We start from the raw sequence: 17,908 nt of genomic DNA, 5'->3' as shown, positions 1-17,908 counted from the left end.
AACAGTCATGTGGCCCTCGCAGGAAAAAGTTTGGGGACCCCTGCTTTAGCCTGTCCGTGGATTCCAGGGCGTCGTCCTCTGCTGTTGGTCCTTCTGCATCATGTTAGCTCTACTCCGACACCAGGAATAAAGAACACTTTAATTCCCCTTCTTAGAGTTTATATATCTTTTGTTTACATGTGTGTGTATGTGGATGGTATACGTGACAACTCTACCGTCAACAAGACTGGTTCCTACATGACCTCTGAGCCTTTGGAAAACACCTAACACTTTACCCACTTTCACTTCTCCTGTCTTTGTCCGCTCCTCCGCGAACATCTGTTTACACTTCTTCCTTTTAATGTTTTTACTCTGCTTCTCAACAGTTAGCTTGTCTCACCCAAAAAGCCTCTTTTATTTTAACCTAATACTTTAATCTGATTTATATTTCCGATACCCAAAAATTAACATTTGATTGCTAAAATTCAGTCCACTGAAATATAGACACCGCACGATTACTTAGACCCATAACGTGTGTCAACCAAAATCAGAATACATGAAATACATGTCAGATGAAATCAGATTACATGTCAAATGAATCGGCATATATGATTAAGACCTTCTATATTTAACTACTTTTACTTCTAATTATTTGATATCAAGTTACCAATTACAGTTACTTGTTTCACCTGTAAGTACTTCCACAAGTGTAAGAGTAAGTGTAATTAAACCAATACCAATCATTGGTTAAACCAATATTAATTATTGGTTTAATTATGAGCTATTATTATTAATTTAAGTATTTTACTCTGGGTTTTATCCAATTCCTCAAAATGTTTAGATTTTATTCTTTAAACCTTTTATGCTTTGAAACAAGGAATAGTCTGAACTACTCATATACTTTTGCAGGCTGGAAGCTTACTTCCTCTTTCTTCAGGAAACCTGCTGGAAGCTTACTTCCTATTCCTTCAGGAAACCTGCTGGAAGCTTATTTCCTCTTTCTTCAGGAAACCTGCTGGAAGCTTACTTCCTATTCCTTCAGGAAACCTGCTGGAAGCTTACTTCCTCTTTCTTCAGGAAACCTGCTGGAAGCTTACTTCCTCTTTCATGAAACTCTCTCTATCTGACTATGATTTTTTATGATCAGATAGAAAAAAGAAGAATTTAAGCAAATAATGCAGGACACAATAACAAAACACACAGCCAGATTAATTTTATTACAGTCTGACTCTGTTGTTGGGTCTTGATGTCACCGGTGTAATTAATTTCAAAGATAACTTTATTTATTGTCACTATTAAACCAAAATCTCCAGCATGGGGAAGTGGGATGATCTAGACTTTTCTCGACAATATATATATAAACACCCGAAGGATAGTGAGCACAACAAATTTCCGCAGAGGTCTTTTCACTGAATCATGGAAGTAGATATAAAAAGGTTCCATCATAGTATCTAAGCATCCATTAGACTTATTTATAATGGATGTCATTCAGCTTTCGGTGTGAATCAGTTTGTGTGTCAAATCTAAACTCAAACACCTCAACAAACTATGCCTGTGGTGTCCAGAAAGAATACATTGTAAACTTTCTTATTCTGTTGGCCAAGTTCCACATGCATGTCTGCTAATTTCCTTCACAAAAGCCTTACCTCAGAGTCTATTTGACACAATTTTTGGACTCTTTAAAATTGTGAAACAGCTCTAAAGCTATGAAACTTACAACCTTAAGTGATTAATTTGATTTGTGACCTCTTATTTTTTTCTCATGGACTCATATGGATTTGTTACTCCAGCAGCTTGATCATTCTATTATTGTATATTCTTTATTTGTTTAAAGTTTGTTTTTAAAAAAACAACTATGCCTGTTGTCCAATATTTATTGTATCCACAACAACAAAAACATTCAATTATGTGACTTTTTTGCCCAGCTTATAATTGAAGGTGTGTGTATGCGTGTGGGGGTGTGTGTGCGTGTGTGTGTGTGTGCGTGCGTGTGCGTGCGTGTGTGTGCTCAGTCTCTGAGGTTAAAGATCGAGCATAATAACCTCACAATACAGGAGGAAATTAAATTAAAGAGTAATCATTATTGTATTACAGGAGGTAAGAATATCTTTTCCCTCTCCCTTTTATTTTCCGTGGTCATTTCTGTGACCTTTTCCACCGTGGAGACATTTTGTCCCTACGCAGAGTGAATATTCTTACCACAGGAATAACGTCTGCTGATCACTCACTCATCGGTGGAGTCACATTATTGAAGATAAGTAAAATAAACAACTTCTTTACTTTTAATTTCTCTTTTTTCTTCTTTAAATATCTTGAAGGCCTGAACAATGCCACACCGTTACCAGTAGCAACACTTTAGAAAACATTGTTATGGTGTTAAGTAAGCCAACACAATGCAGTCTTAGAATACATCAAAGAGTTGTTATCCTGCCACATACAGGCTCACTGAAGAGACAGAGACTCTCAGAATATCATATGTTAAGGAAGGATAAACCTTGGAGAGAAAATCAAAAATTCTTTTTTATACTCAGTCTCAAAAGGAAGATGACATGAAGGAAGGGATCTGAGTTCAGCTCAAGTTCAGCCTTTTCTGTTCTTCCCCTCAGACAGCTTTGGTTTATATCCTCAAAAAGTCCATATAACGATTGTTATGGAACAAGTAAAATGAGTTGTTAGACTGGTAACAATTGTACCAAATCAACGAACAAAATAATGAGGAAGTCACGGGGGGGGGGCGAGAAAGGATGGTTCAAGGATTCAAAGCTTCAGTTGGGTTCATCTGTATTTCTGTTTTGGAATAAGTCATTTGGTGTTACCAACCCCCCCCCCCCAAAAAAAATAAATAAATAAATAAATGAAAACAACAAATATCAACAGAAGATATTCCACCATTGGGAGTTTTTCCTGAAGAGAATGTCACACCTCTATGAGGTTCAAGATCAATTCTTACTTGCAAAACTGGAAGATAATTTGTATTTCAAGACCATTTTTAACATACCCGGTATTTTTTATTTTTTATTTTTTTTTGTTTCTGTTCATATTGCTCATGGTGTTTACCAGTAGCCTTGTACTTATGTCGACCCATTTGTTTAGTGGGTTTTTTCAGTTTGCTGTGGAAACTTCAGATTGGTAAACTGAATATTTATTTTGCTAATTTAAAGCAGATGATATAGTTTGGTAAATATATTTAACTCCAAACTAATGCTTAGTTAGCAAGATAACAATTTGGCTTAGCATGTAAAAAGTTGAACTTCCATCCATCCATCCATTTTCTAACACTCTTGTCCCTTAGAAGGGTCGGGAGGGGTAAAAGTTGAACTTAAATGTTTGAATTGGAAACTAAATATTTAACTCCAAACTAAATATTCAGCTAGCAGGCTAATAAATATGTCTGTAATATGATAATTTACTTATCATAGAAGTTTTCAAAGAGGCTTGCAAGACTGTTTTTATTCTGATAGTCCACTTCTACTTATTAGCAAGTGAATTTGCATACTAGCTAAATATTTAGCTCAGAGCTATTTATTTAGTTCATGAACTAACTGTAGCCTGCTAACTAAAGACTTAGCTTACAACGGTGACATTTGTAAACAAACATGCAATATGGTGAAATTATAACTTATTCAGGCTAAATGACCCAAATTATTGCTGTTAATCTTTGAATGTGTAACTTAACAGCACCCCATATGAGGCAACAGTCCTAAAAATGTAGTCATTCACAAATTAAAAAATAACTTTAGAAGCTCTCACATTGATATCATTAAATTACATCATTATTTCAAGGGTGTGATAAAAAAAACAAACAAACAAAAAAAAAAAACTTTCTTTTGGAACCTTTTCCAAATCTAATTGGGGGCTGGCTTTGACTTTGCAGTGTATCCTTCTATTTCAGAAAGATAAACATGGGGTCCTAAAGAAAAATAAGAGTCATATCATTTCGGTTACTATAGGTCAGAAAAATACAGAGAAAAATACAGTGTAGCAAATTAAAAAAAAAAAACAACATTATTACCAAGCAATTATCCATGGTGTCCATCTGAAGTGAATGGGATGTGAACCTGGAAGAGCACTTGCCTTTAAGCCGTGTCCTGTCCTGATCTTCATCTTTACTTCCTCAGATTCTTCACCTCATGACTGATAAAACATGCCTCAGTCACAGCCGTCCCTCTGCTCATTCAAATGTGTGATTGGCGTTCAACCAATCAAAAACAGAGCTGCCCTTGTATCCCCTGTCTGAGGTGACACAGCTCCTGTCTGAGGTGACACAGCTTCTGGGTTCTGGAATGTCAGCACGTCAACTTCAAAATAAGTGATGAGAAAGGAACTGAAGCAAGCTTTTATTCTCACAGAGCTGGTCTCTGTGGCCCAACTGTGCTGTTGGATGGAGTTGCTATAAGCTATTTATTCTCATAACATGCCTTGGTTGTACAGGATCGGAAATCTGGAGCCATTTTTATTCTTTCATGTGTACTCGTCTGCCAACTACAACACTATATTAGGAGACTTTTTTGTTCAAGTGCAAGAATATTGTACTTATCATATTAATAAAATTACAAAATTAATTGTTTTATTGAGATAGAGATCAAGGTCTGACATGACTAGTCCGGGATTCTTTCTTTGAAGTAGACTCAGAGGTCTGCACGATCGTTTCAAAGTCCTGCTCCCGATAATAATTTGATGCTTTTGTTTTAAAAATATTAAGTATGTCCTTATTTGAAAAATTACATTACATTTTTTATTATTTTTTGTGTGTTGGAGTTAATCTCAAGACTGAATAAAAAGTGACAAGAAACAAAATCTGTGTTTCACTAGCAAGGACCACGCCACAAAGATATACACTTAAAGATTTAATGATGAAGGGATGAAGGGGTGAGGGATGTAAGGATAGAGGGATGGAGAGATGAAAGGATAAGGATTGAAGGGATGAATGATCTTGATTTGGTTATCTGGGGAGAATAACGGATGATTTAGGAGGTGAAGACTCTGCGTGGGGGTTTGGTCTTTGGGAAACTGATCTTATTTTCCTGAGCCCGCATAGGACCCCCCCAGATGAAACCTGCAGAACAAAGAAGTGAAGCATGATTATGAATGAAAGACTGACAAGAAACAAAATGTTTGTTTGTTCAGTCATTCAGAGGGCGAGGTGATAGAAACACAAAGGGGAACAGAAAGTCTGCTGGATGTCCGCAGATTACAACCCTTGTTTCTTCACAGTCGACCATGTTTGTTCGCTCTGAACTCACGTTTTTTCTCTGCAAGAACCAGTTCTTGATTCCCATCCCTAATCACAAGTCAACTCAAGTAATGGCTTCTATGAGAAACAATTTGAAAATTGACATTTGTTCGCCTGAGACAAGGAGAGATTATCATGATATGAGAGGTGAATTTTTATTTTGAGAAGGAAGCGCAGTGGGTATGGTGTAAGTTCACCAGGTGAGTGCTCTGACGCAGAGGTCTCCAGGCTGCAGCCATTCCAGCCCCACATTTTGGGTTCAGGAAGGATGTCAGACCTCAAGTTATTTTATAGTTCTAAACTTCTTCAGTTGTGCTTTTTTTGTTCAACAAGTCTTAATAACTGAAGGTAAACATTTTCTTCATTTATTTGGGTAGGCTGTAGTTTTAAAGTCCACAAAAGTAGCAATAAAAATAATCATTAAAAAACAGGGTTGTGGGGTTTAATGTTATTGTCCATTTATCATTATGGAGGTGAACTGCTCAATATATCATGATTTCAATTTTAGTCCTCATTTCCCAGCCCTAATCTGCCATGTGGCTCCACACCACACACTGTACAACCAAACTTGTTATCTCTAGGGTTTATTGTCATCATGTGTGAGCTCTCTCAGGTGTTGAAACCAGGCATAAAGTCCATTACAGTCATGGTTCTTAAACATTTCAGGTTTTCCCACAACAGAAAACCCTTTTCTCCACTGAGGAAATAAACATCTCCCTGGTTGCTACTTATCTCCTTCAGAACTGCAGGTTCCACACCGCAGCAAACATCTACTGCATATTGCAGTTATATATTGGGTTTGGTTCAACAGAATTTACAACCTTGGACACCAACGTTACCCATTGTGATACATCTTCTTTCTCTTCTTCGTTACCATAATCACTGTTTAGAATTCATGAAGCACTTTGAGATTTCTAATAGGATTGATCAATTTCACTGTTTGCATTGGGAAATGTCATTTTCACAAAAGAACAGTTTATCACAATAATATCAAACTGGATGGAACCAGAATGATTTGTGGTTAATTTAGTTAATCAATTAATTTGAAATCATAGACCTTTCTTCTTAATCTAAACAGATTTTAATGACTCTAGAATTTTTTTCTTAAACCTGAGAGAAACCACAAAATATCAGTGAAAGCTCTTAGTTGTTAGCATCAGGACAACGATTCACAAATAAAATCTATTAAACGTTGAAATTTTATTGTAAATGACTGATTTTGTCCTATTTAGGAAACATATGTCTTAAAACATGTTTGTAGAAATAAGTAGGCATTTGTGCTATTTTCCCTTTTGGTTAATTTATCACTCAGGGCTCACAAATATTTTTTTGCAGAATTCCCCCTGTCACCCCTCCCCCACAAAAAATAGAGAGTCTTACTGTCCACCCAATGCATACATACTTATTTCTCACCACTGGGTGTGGGCCTCTGTTTTAATTATTCTCATTCATTAAAAAAATGTTTGTTTTTTTATTTACATTTAGATAGCATTGACATTTCTCCACTATAAGCCTATGTTAGCTCTCCATATCTTTACCCTATATTAACCTTCCATACAGCAGGCATAATGACAAGAAATAATAGGTATTCACACTAATTACATTCATTTAATTTGTCCCTAGAGAACCTGTAATAATGTCATGAGTAGCATGTGTTTACTAACAGTGCTCAGTCACGATGGCCGCTGTGAAAGATTTATTTAAAGCTACCAATTAAATACCTTCCATGTGTTTGGAGGCAACAGAGAAAAAAACAACAACCCACCTGAATGTAACAAAGGAAGCTCCACACGGAAAAGGTCCCTAGAATACCTGAAGACAGGGAAGACAAACAGGATGGGGAGAATGGAGACAGCAACACCACTGACCAACCTTAGCTACTGGAAAGTGAACATGACCGAAGCGCAACACCTGTCTGTCAAGACTGTATATTACCAGAAAGTTATAGATATTGGTAACACTTTATTTGAAGGGGGTTGAATAAGACTGTCATGACACTGTCATAAACATGACATAACACCTGTCATGAACATCAATAAGTCTTCATGAATAGTTATGACTGTTGTCATAAAGCGTCATTCGGTAAATAATGACACTTTTAATACAAAGTTGACATTATTCGAAATGTCTTCATAATAACAGCTTGACATTATTCTTGACAAAATGTCTCCGTTATGNTTTTACTCTGGGTTTTATCCAATTACTCAAAATGTTTAGATTTTATTCTTTAAACCTTTTATGCTTTGAAACAAGGACTAGTCTAAACTATTCTTATACTTTTGCAGGCTGTTAGCTTAATTCCTCTTTCTTCAGGAAACCTGCTGGAAGCTTACTTCCTGTTTCATGAAACTGTCTCCGACTATGATTTTTTTTATGATCAGATAGAAAAAAGAATTAAAGCAAAGTATGCAGGACAAAATAACACACACAACCCGATTATTTTTTATTACTGTGTAATTAATTTCAAAGATAACTTTATTTATTGTCACTATTAAACTAAAATCTCCAGCATGGGGAAGTGGGATGATCTCTACATTTCTCGACAGTGTCTATATTTTATAGCTTTTAACACATCTACACCAGTGGTGCCAATAAATGCAAAGGATAATGTATTTTCTTCAAGCAGAGAAGAAGCCGATTTAAATAAAATTCCTTTACAGAGTGAAACTAAACCGGAGATTTTAGTTGAGGGCATGTTTTGAAGAAGTGATACTGCAGTAAACATGCCTCTGCTCTTAACTACTCACCTTAAATTTATAAGTATATACTTTACATGAGATAAAACCTGGGACCCACACACAATGTTTTCCTTCTGACACACAAAAAGCACACACATTTTGTTTACGGCACAATATTTATTCAACAATATACAGATTAATCTCTGTCTACATCTCAGACTTATTTTTTTTTATATTTATCTTGCTTTTACCTTTATACATTTTGTATTTACAAGATTTTTAAAATAAGTCTTTTTTTTTTCTCTCCATTTGTACATCATAATTACTACAGTGTTATCCAGCAGCTTCCATGGAAGCATTTGGACACGATTCATCATCGCTAATCATTTTACACACCGACCCGAGCCACAGAGCAGCAGGCTGACAGGAAGGCGCCAAACAAACCCAAAACCGTCCGGCTGCGGCCTTCTCTCTGCTGGGATGGACCTCGAGAGGTTCTTTGCTCACAAGGTACAAGATCAGCAAGATCCTGTACAACAAAAATATAACTTAAAAAAATAAAATAAGGAAAAGCGGGAGAAATGTTGCATAGAATCAATTCTGACGCCAAGAACAGAAATTTTGGTGCTGCTATTTTTATTTTTATTTTCAAATAATTGTGGCTTTTCTTTCTTTTTTTTTTTTTTTTTTTTTTTACCTTAGAAACTCCTGAGACCGTCCAAACCCCACAACTGTCATTTTTGAGATTTTTTTTTTTTTTTTTTTTTTTTTTTTTTTGTTTCGAAACAAAAAAATATAATAAATAGCTGTACCCTTTAGTCTTCAACAAAAATAGCCTTGTGATAGATGAGGAATCCCATAGAAGTACTACTTTCAAGAGACTAAGACCCTGCACTGAGTGTATGCACACTTTACACATCTATAACTATCTTCAAAGAGGTGGATGGGTTAAAGTGCATTAAACTGTATAAACACAAAGCCCACAGTTACCACATGCAGGAAGGAAAATGAACCTTTTCATCCAGCAACAGCGACTGACCAATAAACTAGTGAGACTTATTCAACACAGAAAGAGAGGTTTTATTGGAAATGCACCTGGACCTCATCGGAGCTTATGGGCCTTATTGACAGTCCCGCGCTGGTGTTCATTTCCCACCCTGATCACATGCAAATAACACCACACACTGAGGGATATTGGTTACTCTAAGTCAACACACACAGCCCCAGCATGACTGCGGGTAACCTCGGCACTCGTTAAAAGACGCAAACACATCACCGGCGTTTAAACACAGCAAAAAAAGGTGCCACTGGACTCACAGCGAAAATACAGCGAGAATGGGAACCCGGGTCACACGTCACGGGGATGACGGCTTGGCTTACTCACGCAGGTGGAGAGCCGAGGCTCTCCATGGGGGAAACGCACACCGCGGACGAGCAGCTGTGAGGGCTTCAAGCACACCAGGAGCGTCGGTGCGAGAGATTTATATACAATAACCAGTCAGTCCTCGAGCTGCGCGACAGCTTCCATCTACGCAATATGCTAACAGCAGAAATACAGTTCCACGCGGAAGCATTCAAACTCCTCGAGCTTTTTCATATTTTAAACCATTTTATGTGACAGACTGACTCAAAGTAGCTCGTAACTGCGATCTGGAAGGAAAATAAAACTAGTTTAGTTACAAGTGAAAAGCTGTTAAACTGTGAGTAGTTTAATCTCAGGTTGAAAACAGAGGGATTTTAGGAGAAGAGGGCAGTGAAGAGGGCCATTGTAACTTTGGAGAAGCTACAGAGATCCACAGCTCAGGTGGGAGAATCTGTCAGCCACTATTAGTCCTGGATTTCAGAAATCAACCTCTAGAAAGTCATAAGTGATATTAGCAGCTTTCTAACAGCTTTCAGATGACATGAAAACTGATTTGTTTTTCCGCTGATTTGCAAAACATTATGTGTCGTGAAAAATTGTACATAAAACTTACACCCCACATCACCCTCAAAATACAGTTCCAATCACGCTGAGGGGAGCTGGAAAGAGTTGATAAGATGAAAGCAGCTCAATACAGAGAAACTGCTAAAAGAAGAATTGCTAGAGGCTGGAAAAGACAAACAGACTGGGGTGAAGATGAGCAGCCTAGTCAAAGTCCAGATCAAATAAAAATCAGAGGCAAGGTGTAAAATGTGATGTTCACAGATGCTCTTCCTTATCATTCTCTAGATGCACCAACACAGTGAGTATTAATCCAATATAGATATGGATGTGATTGTTAAAACGCTGCAACATTTTCCTTCCAGATCACAGTTGTACACTACTTTAGTATTTCATTGAGTAAAATCTTATTAAAAGACACTGATCTTTGTGAAGAAATATGAAAAGGTTCAAGGGGTAAAAATACCTTTGCAAGGCCCTGTAGGTTACTGGCCGAGACAGAAAAAACGTCTCAAACTCCTAAAATAATAATAATAACAATAATAAAAACCTAACAAGCAAAAGGTGAAGCTGCATCTAAGGGCACACCGAGCCAAGTCTCTGAACCTCCCCTTTAAAATAAGACCAGTAAACAGAAAAGAACAATCAGGCATTTTCAGTAAGACACCTGGGCAGCAACGACACCAATATAAATCCCTTAGGAGAGGATGCGTAATGGCACATCTGGCTAAGACGAGGACAAGATTCGGGTTTGGCTCGCTGGGCTGCTTCGTGCGTCTGAAGCAGCTGTGCTTTGCAGGGCACTACACATGCAGAAACAAGCACGGCAGGTAAAAACAAACAAACAAAATAAACAACAACACATCCCTCCGCCTGGGCAGGAAGCACTACACAAGGCTAGAAAAGCTCTGTGCACAGATGCAGGCATTTCACAGCAGAGAAGAACTCCATGCACAAGGATCAGAAAAAAAAACAAACAATTGCACTTAAAACAACTACATAAAAGAAAACAGCAATTCAAATAAACTAAGCTGCTTAATCCACGGAAACACCTGAAGTCTAACTGTGGCCTGTACTGCAGCTGAACTGGAACAGAAAGACGAGATATTCAGTCACAAATCCACATGATTACATCTAGAGTTGAAATGGGAAAACGTTGTGGTCAGATCAGCTTCAGTGAATAAATCTGACTGGCAGGTGTGTATTTCAGCACACAATGAGGTAGAACAAAAACAAGACGATGACGACGACAATGAAACACACTGACTGCTACGAGCCTCCAGAGGGCAGCAAACAACCAGCACAGGAAGCCACAACTTTCAACAAACACGGAGAAACAGGAGCTACTCAGATGAAACCAACGACAAAGATACAGTCATTGCCTTTAGTGTCGCACACAAACCTGCAAGAATCAGCTTCAGATTTAAAAAATCAAAGCCACAAGACTAAAGTCTCTGCTTGTGTAGCTGCACAGGAATGATTTCGTCAGATTTGTCCAGTTAAAGACTGGAGACAATTCAAAACTTTTAAACCACATTCCAGTTTGGTTTGAGAACACTCTCAAAAGTTTGTTTAAACTGATTAAAACAAAAAGAAGAATAAAAAAAAAAAACAGAACGAGATTCATCAAACTTTTCATGACTGAGATCAGCAAGAATGATTGCACAAGAGCCCGGGAATGAAAGGGGGGGGGGCGAAAAACGGGAATAATTCCCAGTTTTCTCCACATGAGCGACATGTTATTGCTGATTGGCTTGACTGATTCAGTCAGAAAATCAAATAATCTGAAATGTTATGCGACTTTACATCGGAAATCCTTCCTCCTGTCATTTCCTCCCTATTGGGAGAGTTTGTGTGTGGAATGCTCAGCTTGTTTGGAGGGACTGTAGCTACAGCGATGGGGAAGTCGTCAACATGTTTGGTGTTTTCTTAGAATCTAACCAGCTGTGACTGCAGGTCAAACCTTAATAGATGCTGCAGGAGTAGAGATAAAGCTCCAGAGATCTGGAGATCTTTTTATTCCACCTCATAAACACAGAAACTGACCAGGTTGCCATAGTAGAGTGGTCGTGTTGGAAACTGAATAAATATTTGTGTGTGTGTGTGTGTGTTTCTGTGGTTCCCTGCGCTGACATTAGACCTGTGATATGATCTGCATGTTGAAGCTGGGAGAGCGCGACTGCTTAGTGAGAGGGGCTCCGGGGGACAGGAGGGCCTGGGCCTCCTCCGGTCGGTTCAGGTGCTCCTCCTGCAGGCTGACAGTGGAGTGACGGTGGGAGCCCCCCAGTAAGGGCCCCGTTTCCTTGTCGGAGCCGCCCGCCGCCTCCTCTCGCTCGTTCTCGCCTCCGTTCAAGTTCAGGTTCATGCAGTCGAAGGACTTGCTGGAGGAGGTGCTGCCAGTCCGCACCAGCGGGTGCCCTGCAGGGAAGCTCAGGTGCTTCTTAATGGGGCTCAGGTGGATGGCGTCCAGCTTGATGCTGCCTGGGGGGGACTGCTGCCTCTGGCGGGGCCTCGGCGCCGTGGCCTGCTGATCCACACACTGTTCCGCCTGTTTCTCTGCCTCCCTCTCCCTCTCTCGCTCCTTCTCCTTCTCCTTCTCCTTGTCCCTGGACAGGCGCGCCGTGATGGCTTTCTTGATGCTGCTACTGCTGCTGTTCAAGCTGCCGCCCCTCAGCCCCACACCGCCGCTCTTGGTGCCGCTGGGTTGGCTGCTGTTGGAAGCCCCAGAGGAGAAACCTTCATCCGGATCGTTGATGTTGAAGGAATCCTCCCCGCCGCTCATGCCGTCAGCATCTGAAGGTGACAGCCAAGGCAGAGAAAAGAGAAATGTGAGAGAAGTCCAACGAAACTTTAACTTTAATGCTATGAATCTTTTTTTTTTTTTAATGTTTTTTGCATTATTTTTATCAAGTAGAAGACTTTTAAGATGTCCAGAGCACTAACAACATTGAACTACTGCTACCGTCACTTTATTTTACGCTAAAACAAGAAAGGTTTGCTGGCTTGAACAATCTTAATCCAGGCTGGTGAACCGCAAACGATGTTATAGAAAGTGAATCTTGGAAAAATGTTGAAAGTTTGAGCAGGGGCAGATTTAGTGATCTTAATAGTAAAGTTAAGATGGACAACTGAATGCGCAACACGAAATTCCAAGTTTTACCATCTGAAACTCAAAAATCTTAAAATCTTTGTTTTCATTTCTAGCATTTGTGCTGACAACAAACACTCTTCGATGCGGACACAGTTACTGACTGAAGTAATAACTTCTGTAATAATGAGGTGTTGAATATGGGGTCAGCCTGAAGGAGAGAGTAATACTTGCAACATATAACTGGAAGGCAGAACAGAGTACAACAAAGTGTACTGAAGAAGTTGGGGGGAAAAAAATTACAAATCATTGTCAAACTTCATCATCTGTAATATTGAAAAATTCAGCAAATTTTTTTTTCTGCACAAAACAGACAACACCTAAGGTCCAAATCTGTTGTGAAATTTGCAACAACGTGGAGTTGGCAACTGCTGTAAAACTAGTTTTACTTTTCTAGTTCAAGTGCTTTTGGTTTTTAAAGACGAAAGCTGGATGTTCAGATTCACATTACTTCAATCCAGTGGCCTTTTAAGTGCTTATAATTATTCAGACTGAGAAGGAAAAAAGTCTTGTCTGACAAAAAACAACACTGAATCTGGCAATGTGCACAGCTGGGGTCTAAAGTATGACGAAAGAGGCACAGAATATCTAGAGGCTTGATAAAACATTAATAAAACAAAAACATAAGACGACCTCCTCAGTTTATAAAATACTGACAATTTTTTTTCTTTTGAAGAAGTCACAGTGCAGTAAACATGCCCCTGCTCTTAACTACTCATCTTAAATGTATAAAGTACTTTACATGAGTTAAAACTTCTGAGTTTGAAATATGAAAGCCGGTAAAGTTTTTCAAAGCATCTTTTTCTTCACATTTTACATCTCTCCGAAGTTATAAAATTTGCAAACTTTAGCGTAACACTGCTTTACTGCAACAGTATGTCTGAACTCAGATCATGAGTTTGTTTTGACTTTTAACCAAATAAACTGATAGTGCATAGGCAATTATCGACATGAGAACATTTAAAAAGCAAATCATGAATAATCCATTTACGACCCTTCAATGAAAGCTGAAAAGGAAAAAAAACAAAAACAAATAAATAAACTGGGTTAGAAAACCAAGCAGATTATTAGCAATACATTATGCAGGATGCAGCCGGTCAAACAGAAAAGACTGGCTGTCTCTCTTTCCGTCATGCATCGCTGGGACAAGCACAACTGGACAACAGGGGACCCACAGACAGCGCCAAAAAAGAAACGGAAAGCTGAGAAGAAAAAGGTCTGGGTCGGCATGCACATAACATGAGGAGAAGACGCATGCTCTCCTGCTCCATCCCTCGTTTCTTCCGCAGCGCAGCATCAACCGAGCTGAGCCAGTCGAGAACGCCGAAAAGAGCCAAACGCAAAAAGCCTCCGGTCAAAGCTGACGGCCCACCATGCTAACAGAGGAACCGCCACAGGCCGGCCAGAACCCGGAGAAAAAGGTTCTGGAGTTCTACACCACATCAGGACTGGAAGGAAAAAAAACAATGTGCAACTATTTTCACCCTTTTACAACAGTTTGCTGCAGACATCAAGATGGTTATGTCTCATGGTTCAACTCTCAATCTAAGGTATTTATTTTTTTTAACTATAAATAAGGAGCACATTTCTTCATGGATGTTTTCAAGGAAAATCTGACAAATGATTTTTAGTTTATTACCAACATTAGACTGCTAAAAAATCCATACCCCTTGCACTTTTTCACATTTAATTAAACTCGACTCTTTTCGGGGTCAAGTTATTGAGATTTGATATGATGGAGCAACTCAGGAAGAAAAAATGAGTATCCTAAAGTAAATTAATATTAATTATTTCACAAACAAAAATATTTAACGAGGACAGGTCACACTCATTCAGACTGAATGGCAACCATCCATGAACATCGATGGTCAAGTTTCATCTTGATTTTTGGGTCTGGACTTTAATTGGTCCATTCTAACAAATTCATATGCTGTGATCTTAAACATTTTACTGAAACTCTGTCACTATATTTACTAATTAGGTCAAATCTAAAGGCAATTAGTTAACTGTATATTGATTAGGGGGGTGACACTTTCTTAGTAAAAACGTGTGAAAACAATCCAGCTTTTTCAACTTGCTTTATAATTATACCCTACTTTGTGTTGGTCTAGCACATTAAATGGAAATATACTAAACTTAAGTTTGCGTTTATAATGAGTCAAAATGTGAAAAAGGTTGAGGGGTGTAAATACTTTCGCAGAAAACTGTAACTAGGAATGTTTTGTATCATTTTAATGAAAATCTGATTGAAAAAAGTCCACCTTCATCTGAGTTTAGGAGTTTCGACAACAGAAAAAGCAAACCAAATATACAGTTTAGACAATATACGTTACAGACAGAAACTAGATTTCTCTCTGTAAGTAGGACTGACGATCGAAATACAAATGACAAAATGTGGAACAAAGTGAATGCAAACGTGCAAAATAGAGAACCGATTCCCACATAGAGGCACTGCAGCCCCAAAGTAAAGAGTGCATAATTAGGTGGGTGTTTTATTTTTGCAAGCAAATGTCCAGTGATTACACACAGACTGTGACCAGATTCATATAGATTGTTTGATCAGATTCCCAAACAATGAGATGCCTTACAGGACAATTTTTTTTCGCAGCTGCACTGAGTTCGGTGAAAGATCACTGGAAGAACACTAGATGGCGCTGAGACAAACACCAACCATGAGCAAGGAAATGATCTAAACCTTGGTCACAGACTTCAAGGTTTTAGAAAGATCATGGAGGAAGACGGAAACGCACACGATGAGACAAAATGTTGCCGTACGGTCCTGTCAGTGTATGTCTTTGTTGTTGTTTTTTTCAAATATTAGACAAGATCATTTTATTTCTAAGTCAGAGATGCAATGGTTTAATGTTTTAGCTGAAATTACTGAAGCTTGCTGAGGCGTGTGCATGCAGAGCTCTTTCCCACTCACTGAGCTGAGGAGCAGAGGCAGCAGATGGCTGATGCTGGCCTGAATCGTCGATGCATTTGGTGTTTTCAGTCGCAGTAAGGTTGCGGTACAGACAAGATGTCGAGGCCTGCGTGCCAGTATTTGAAAGCACCTCCAGTTTTCTCATAAAACAGCAGAAAGCATTTACTAACAGGACCAATTATCAAACACAGAGATCCCTGGGGAAGCTGCAGGCTCAGTGAGTGACAAGGGGAGCGCTCTGAAGTTGAAGGAATGATGAGGAAAAAGACAAGAGTGCGACACGATGACGGGCCCATGCAGAACGGCCAGCGGCAACACTTCCTTCAACCCCAGAATAGGCAACTCTTCCACAGGTAAATGCAGCAGGACGTAGCGATGGTCTGGTAGTAGAAGGTTTGCTGACTGTCGGATGAGTTAGTTTACTCTGGGGAAGTGAGGAGGCAGCAACGACAGGAGCGGCAGAGTTAACCGCCTCGAGCTGAGGAGGGGGAGTAGTATAGTAGTAGAAGAGGAGAAGGAGGTGGAGGAGGAGGATGAAGATCACAGGGGCCACCTCTTCCAGAGACCCTCTATCCTAAGAGTGGCCGCCCCCGTCCCCTACCCTCGAGTGTGATGGGGGGAATGATGCTGCTGCTGCTGCTGTTGCTGTGGTGGCTGTGATGCCGCCCTCCCCTATCCTCTCTAGCTGCGGGTTCCCTGGGAGGGTCGTGGAGGTGGCGGTGGTGGAGCTGGACGAGGCTAGGAGGACTGATGGTGAGGCTCAACTCTGCATCGCTTGAGTAGTCAAAACAATCTGGGAGTCAACAACACAGATGAGGAAATGTGGGTCTTTATTAGCAGCAACCTTCAGCTCAGGCGGGCCCCATCCTGGGCACAGATGAAGTAAAGGTTTTCTTTTTTTGTTTGTTTGTTTTTGTAAACAATTAATTAACCTCCCACTAGTGGCCTGGATACACAGGCACCATTTTGTTGACTTGTCTTAAATCCACTAAATGTTTTTTTTTTTTTTTGTTTTTGTTTTTTTTACTGGTGATATAAAGAACAAAATGCTCTTGACTGACAAGACACAATAAGCAAAGAAAAAACAGAAAAAAGCAATAGGGAGCAATGAGTGGCACAGGCACTTCAACACAGACTATATGAGCACTACTACAACAATAATTACACAGAACACCATTACAATTGTTCTAATGGTGTGGCCAGTTTACAAAGTAAACAGATTTTCCTCTCTCTGATGAGAACAACCACCAGAGAAGTCATTTCTCACCAAACAGATCCCTCGTGCGGCCTTCCGTAGATCAGAAAAGAGTGAAATACCGTAAGCTCACATCTTCATCGTGACTGAATGCGCTCCCTTTAAAAGCTACTGTAGGTCTGCTCTGCTGAGTGCTGACGTTTCTCCTGCTACGCGGCTTCACAGCGTTTAGGATTCCCTCCAGCTCCCGAGGCTTTAGTCTTACCCTCTCTCTTCCAGCGGTGGCGCCGTATGGAAGCTGTGGTGATTGCCGAGATGGATATACGGCTGATGGTGGGGGTCACCTCCACCTGAAGCACCTTGCGTCCCCGCGGCGCTTCAGGAGCGCTTTCTGGCAGAGAGTTTTTCATGGCGTTCCCCAGCTGAGGTGGACAGATGAAATTGGCATCACCAAAACGTGGAACATAAAGGCCCTAATTTAAATTCTGCTTTGAGAAGAAATGTCCAAGTAATACTTTGAATTTGTGGTTTTTCATGTAGTAGCTGTTTTTTTTTTTTTTGGTTTTTTTTCTTAGAAAGTTGTCGTATCCCAGTGTTTCGGTGTTTATTTTAATTTATAGATTTGCTCGTAACTGTACTGTCTTTGTTTTCTTTTTGAATCAAAAGTACATCTGGTCCAGGGCTTCTGTGTTCAGCCGGGGGGGGGTTTTTCCTGACGAAGCTATAGTTATACTTAGCTTTGTGTTTTCTTACCACTTCATTCCATAGACAGTACCTCTGGGTCAGTGCTTTAATATTTTCCTTTTGCTGCGTCTCTTTCTTAGA

General features: G+C 39.5%; 1 protein-coding gene across 4 annotated transcripts in view; it reads right to left on the bottom strand.

Moving 5' to 3' along the window:
* Nucleotides 1-11,242: 11,242 nt before the first annotated feature.
* Nucleotides 11,243-17,908, bottom strand: part of LOC106948029 (protein FAM126B) — a 45,543-nt gene continuing 38,877 nt past the window's right edge. For 2 of the 4 annotated variants that reach the window (XM_015033461.1, XM_015033462.1), the window contains 3 exons: nt 17,349-17,505; nt 16,490-16,681; nt 11,243-12,607 (listed from right to left, as the gene is read on the bottom strand). In XM_015033461.1, the coding sequence (XP_014888947.1) occupies nt 11,949-12,607; nt 16,490-16,681; nt 17,349-17,505 (1,008 nt within the window). In that variant the 3' untranslated portion in view covers nt 11,243-11,948. Of the gene's footprint in view, nt 12,608-16,489; nt 16,682-17,155; nt 17,177-17,348; nt 17,506-17,908 lie in introns of all 4 variants that reach the window. The other 2 variants (XM_015033463.1, XM_015033464.1) reach the window with 2 other exon arrangements.

The sequence above is a fragment of the Poecilia latipinna genome, unplaced genomic scaffold, assembly GCF_001443285.1.
Source record: "Poecilia latipinna isolate Pla-1442-1.1 unplaced genomic scaffold, P_latipinna-1.0 Scaffold269, whole genome shotgun sequence".
NCBI classification, from domain to species: domain Eukaryota; kingdom Metazoa; phylum Chordata; class Actinopteri; order Cyprinodontiformes; family Poeciliidae; genus Poecilia; species Poecilia latipinna.
Note: the sequence above shows the minus strand (reverse complement) of the source record. Positions and strands in the feature narration are given on the sequence as shown.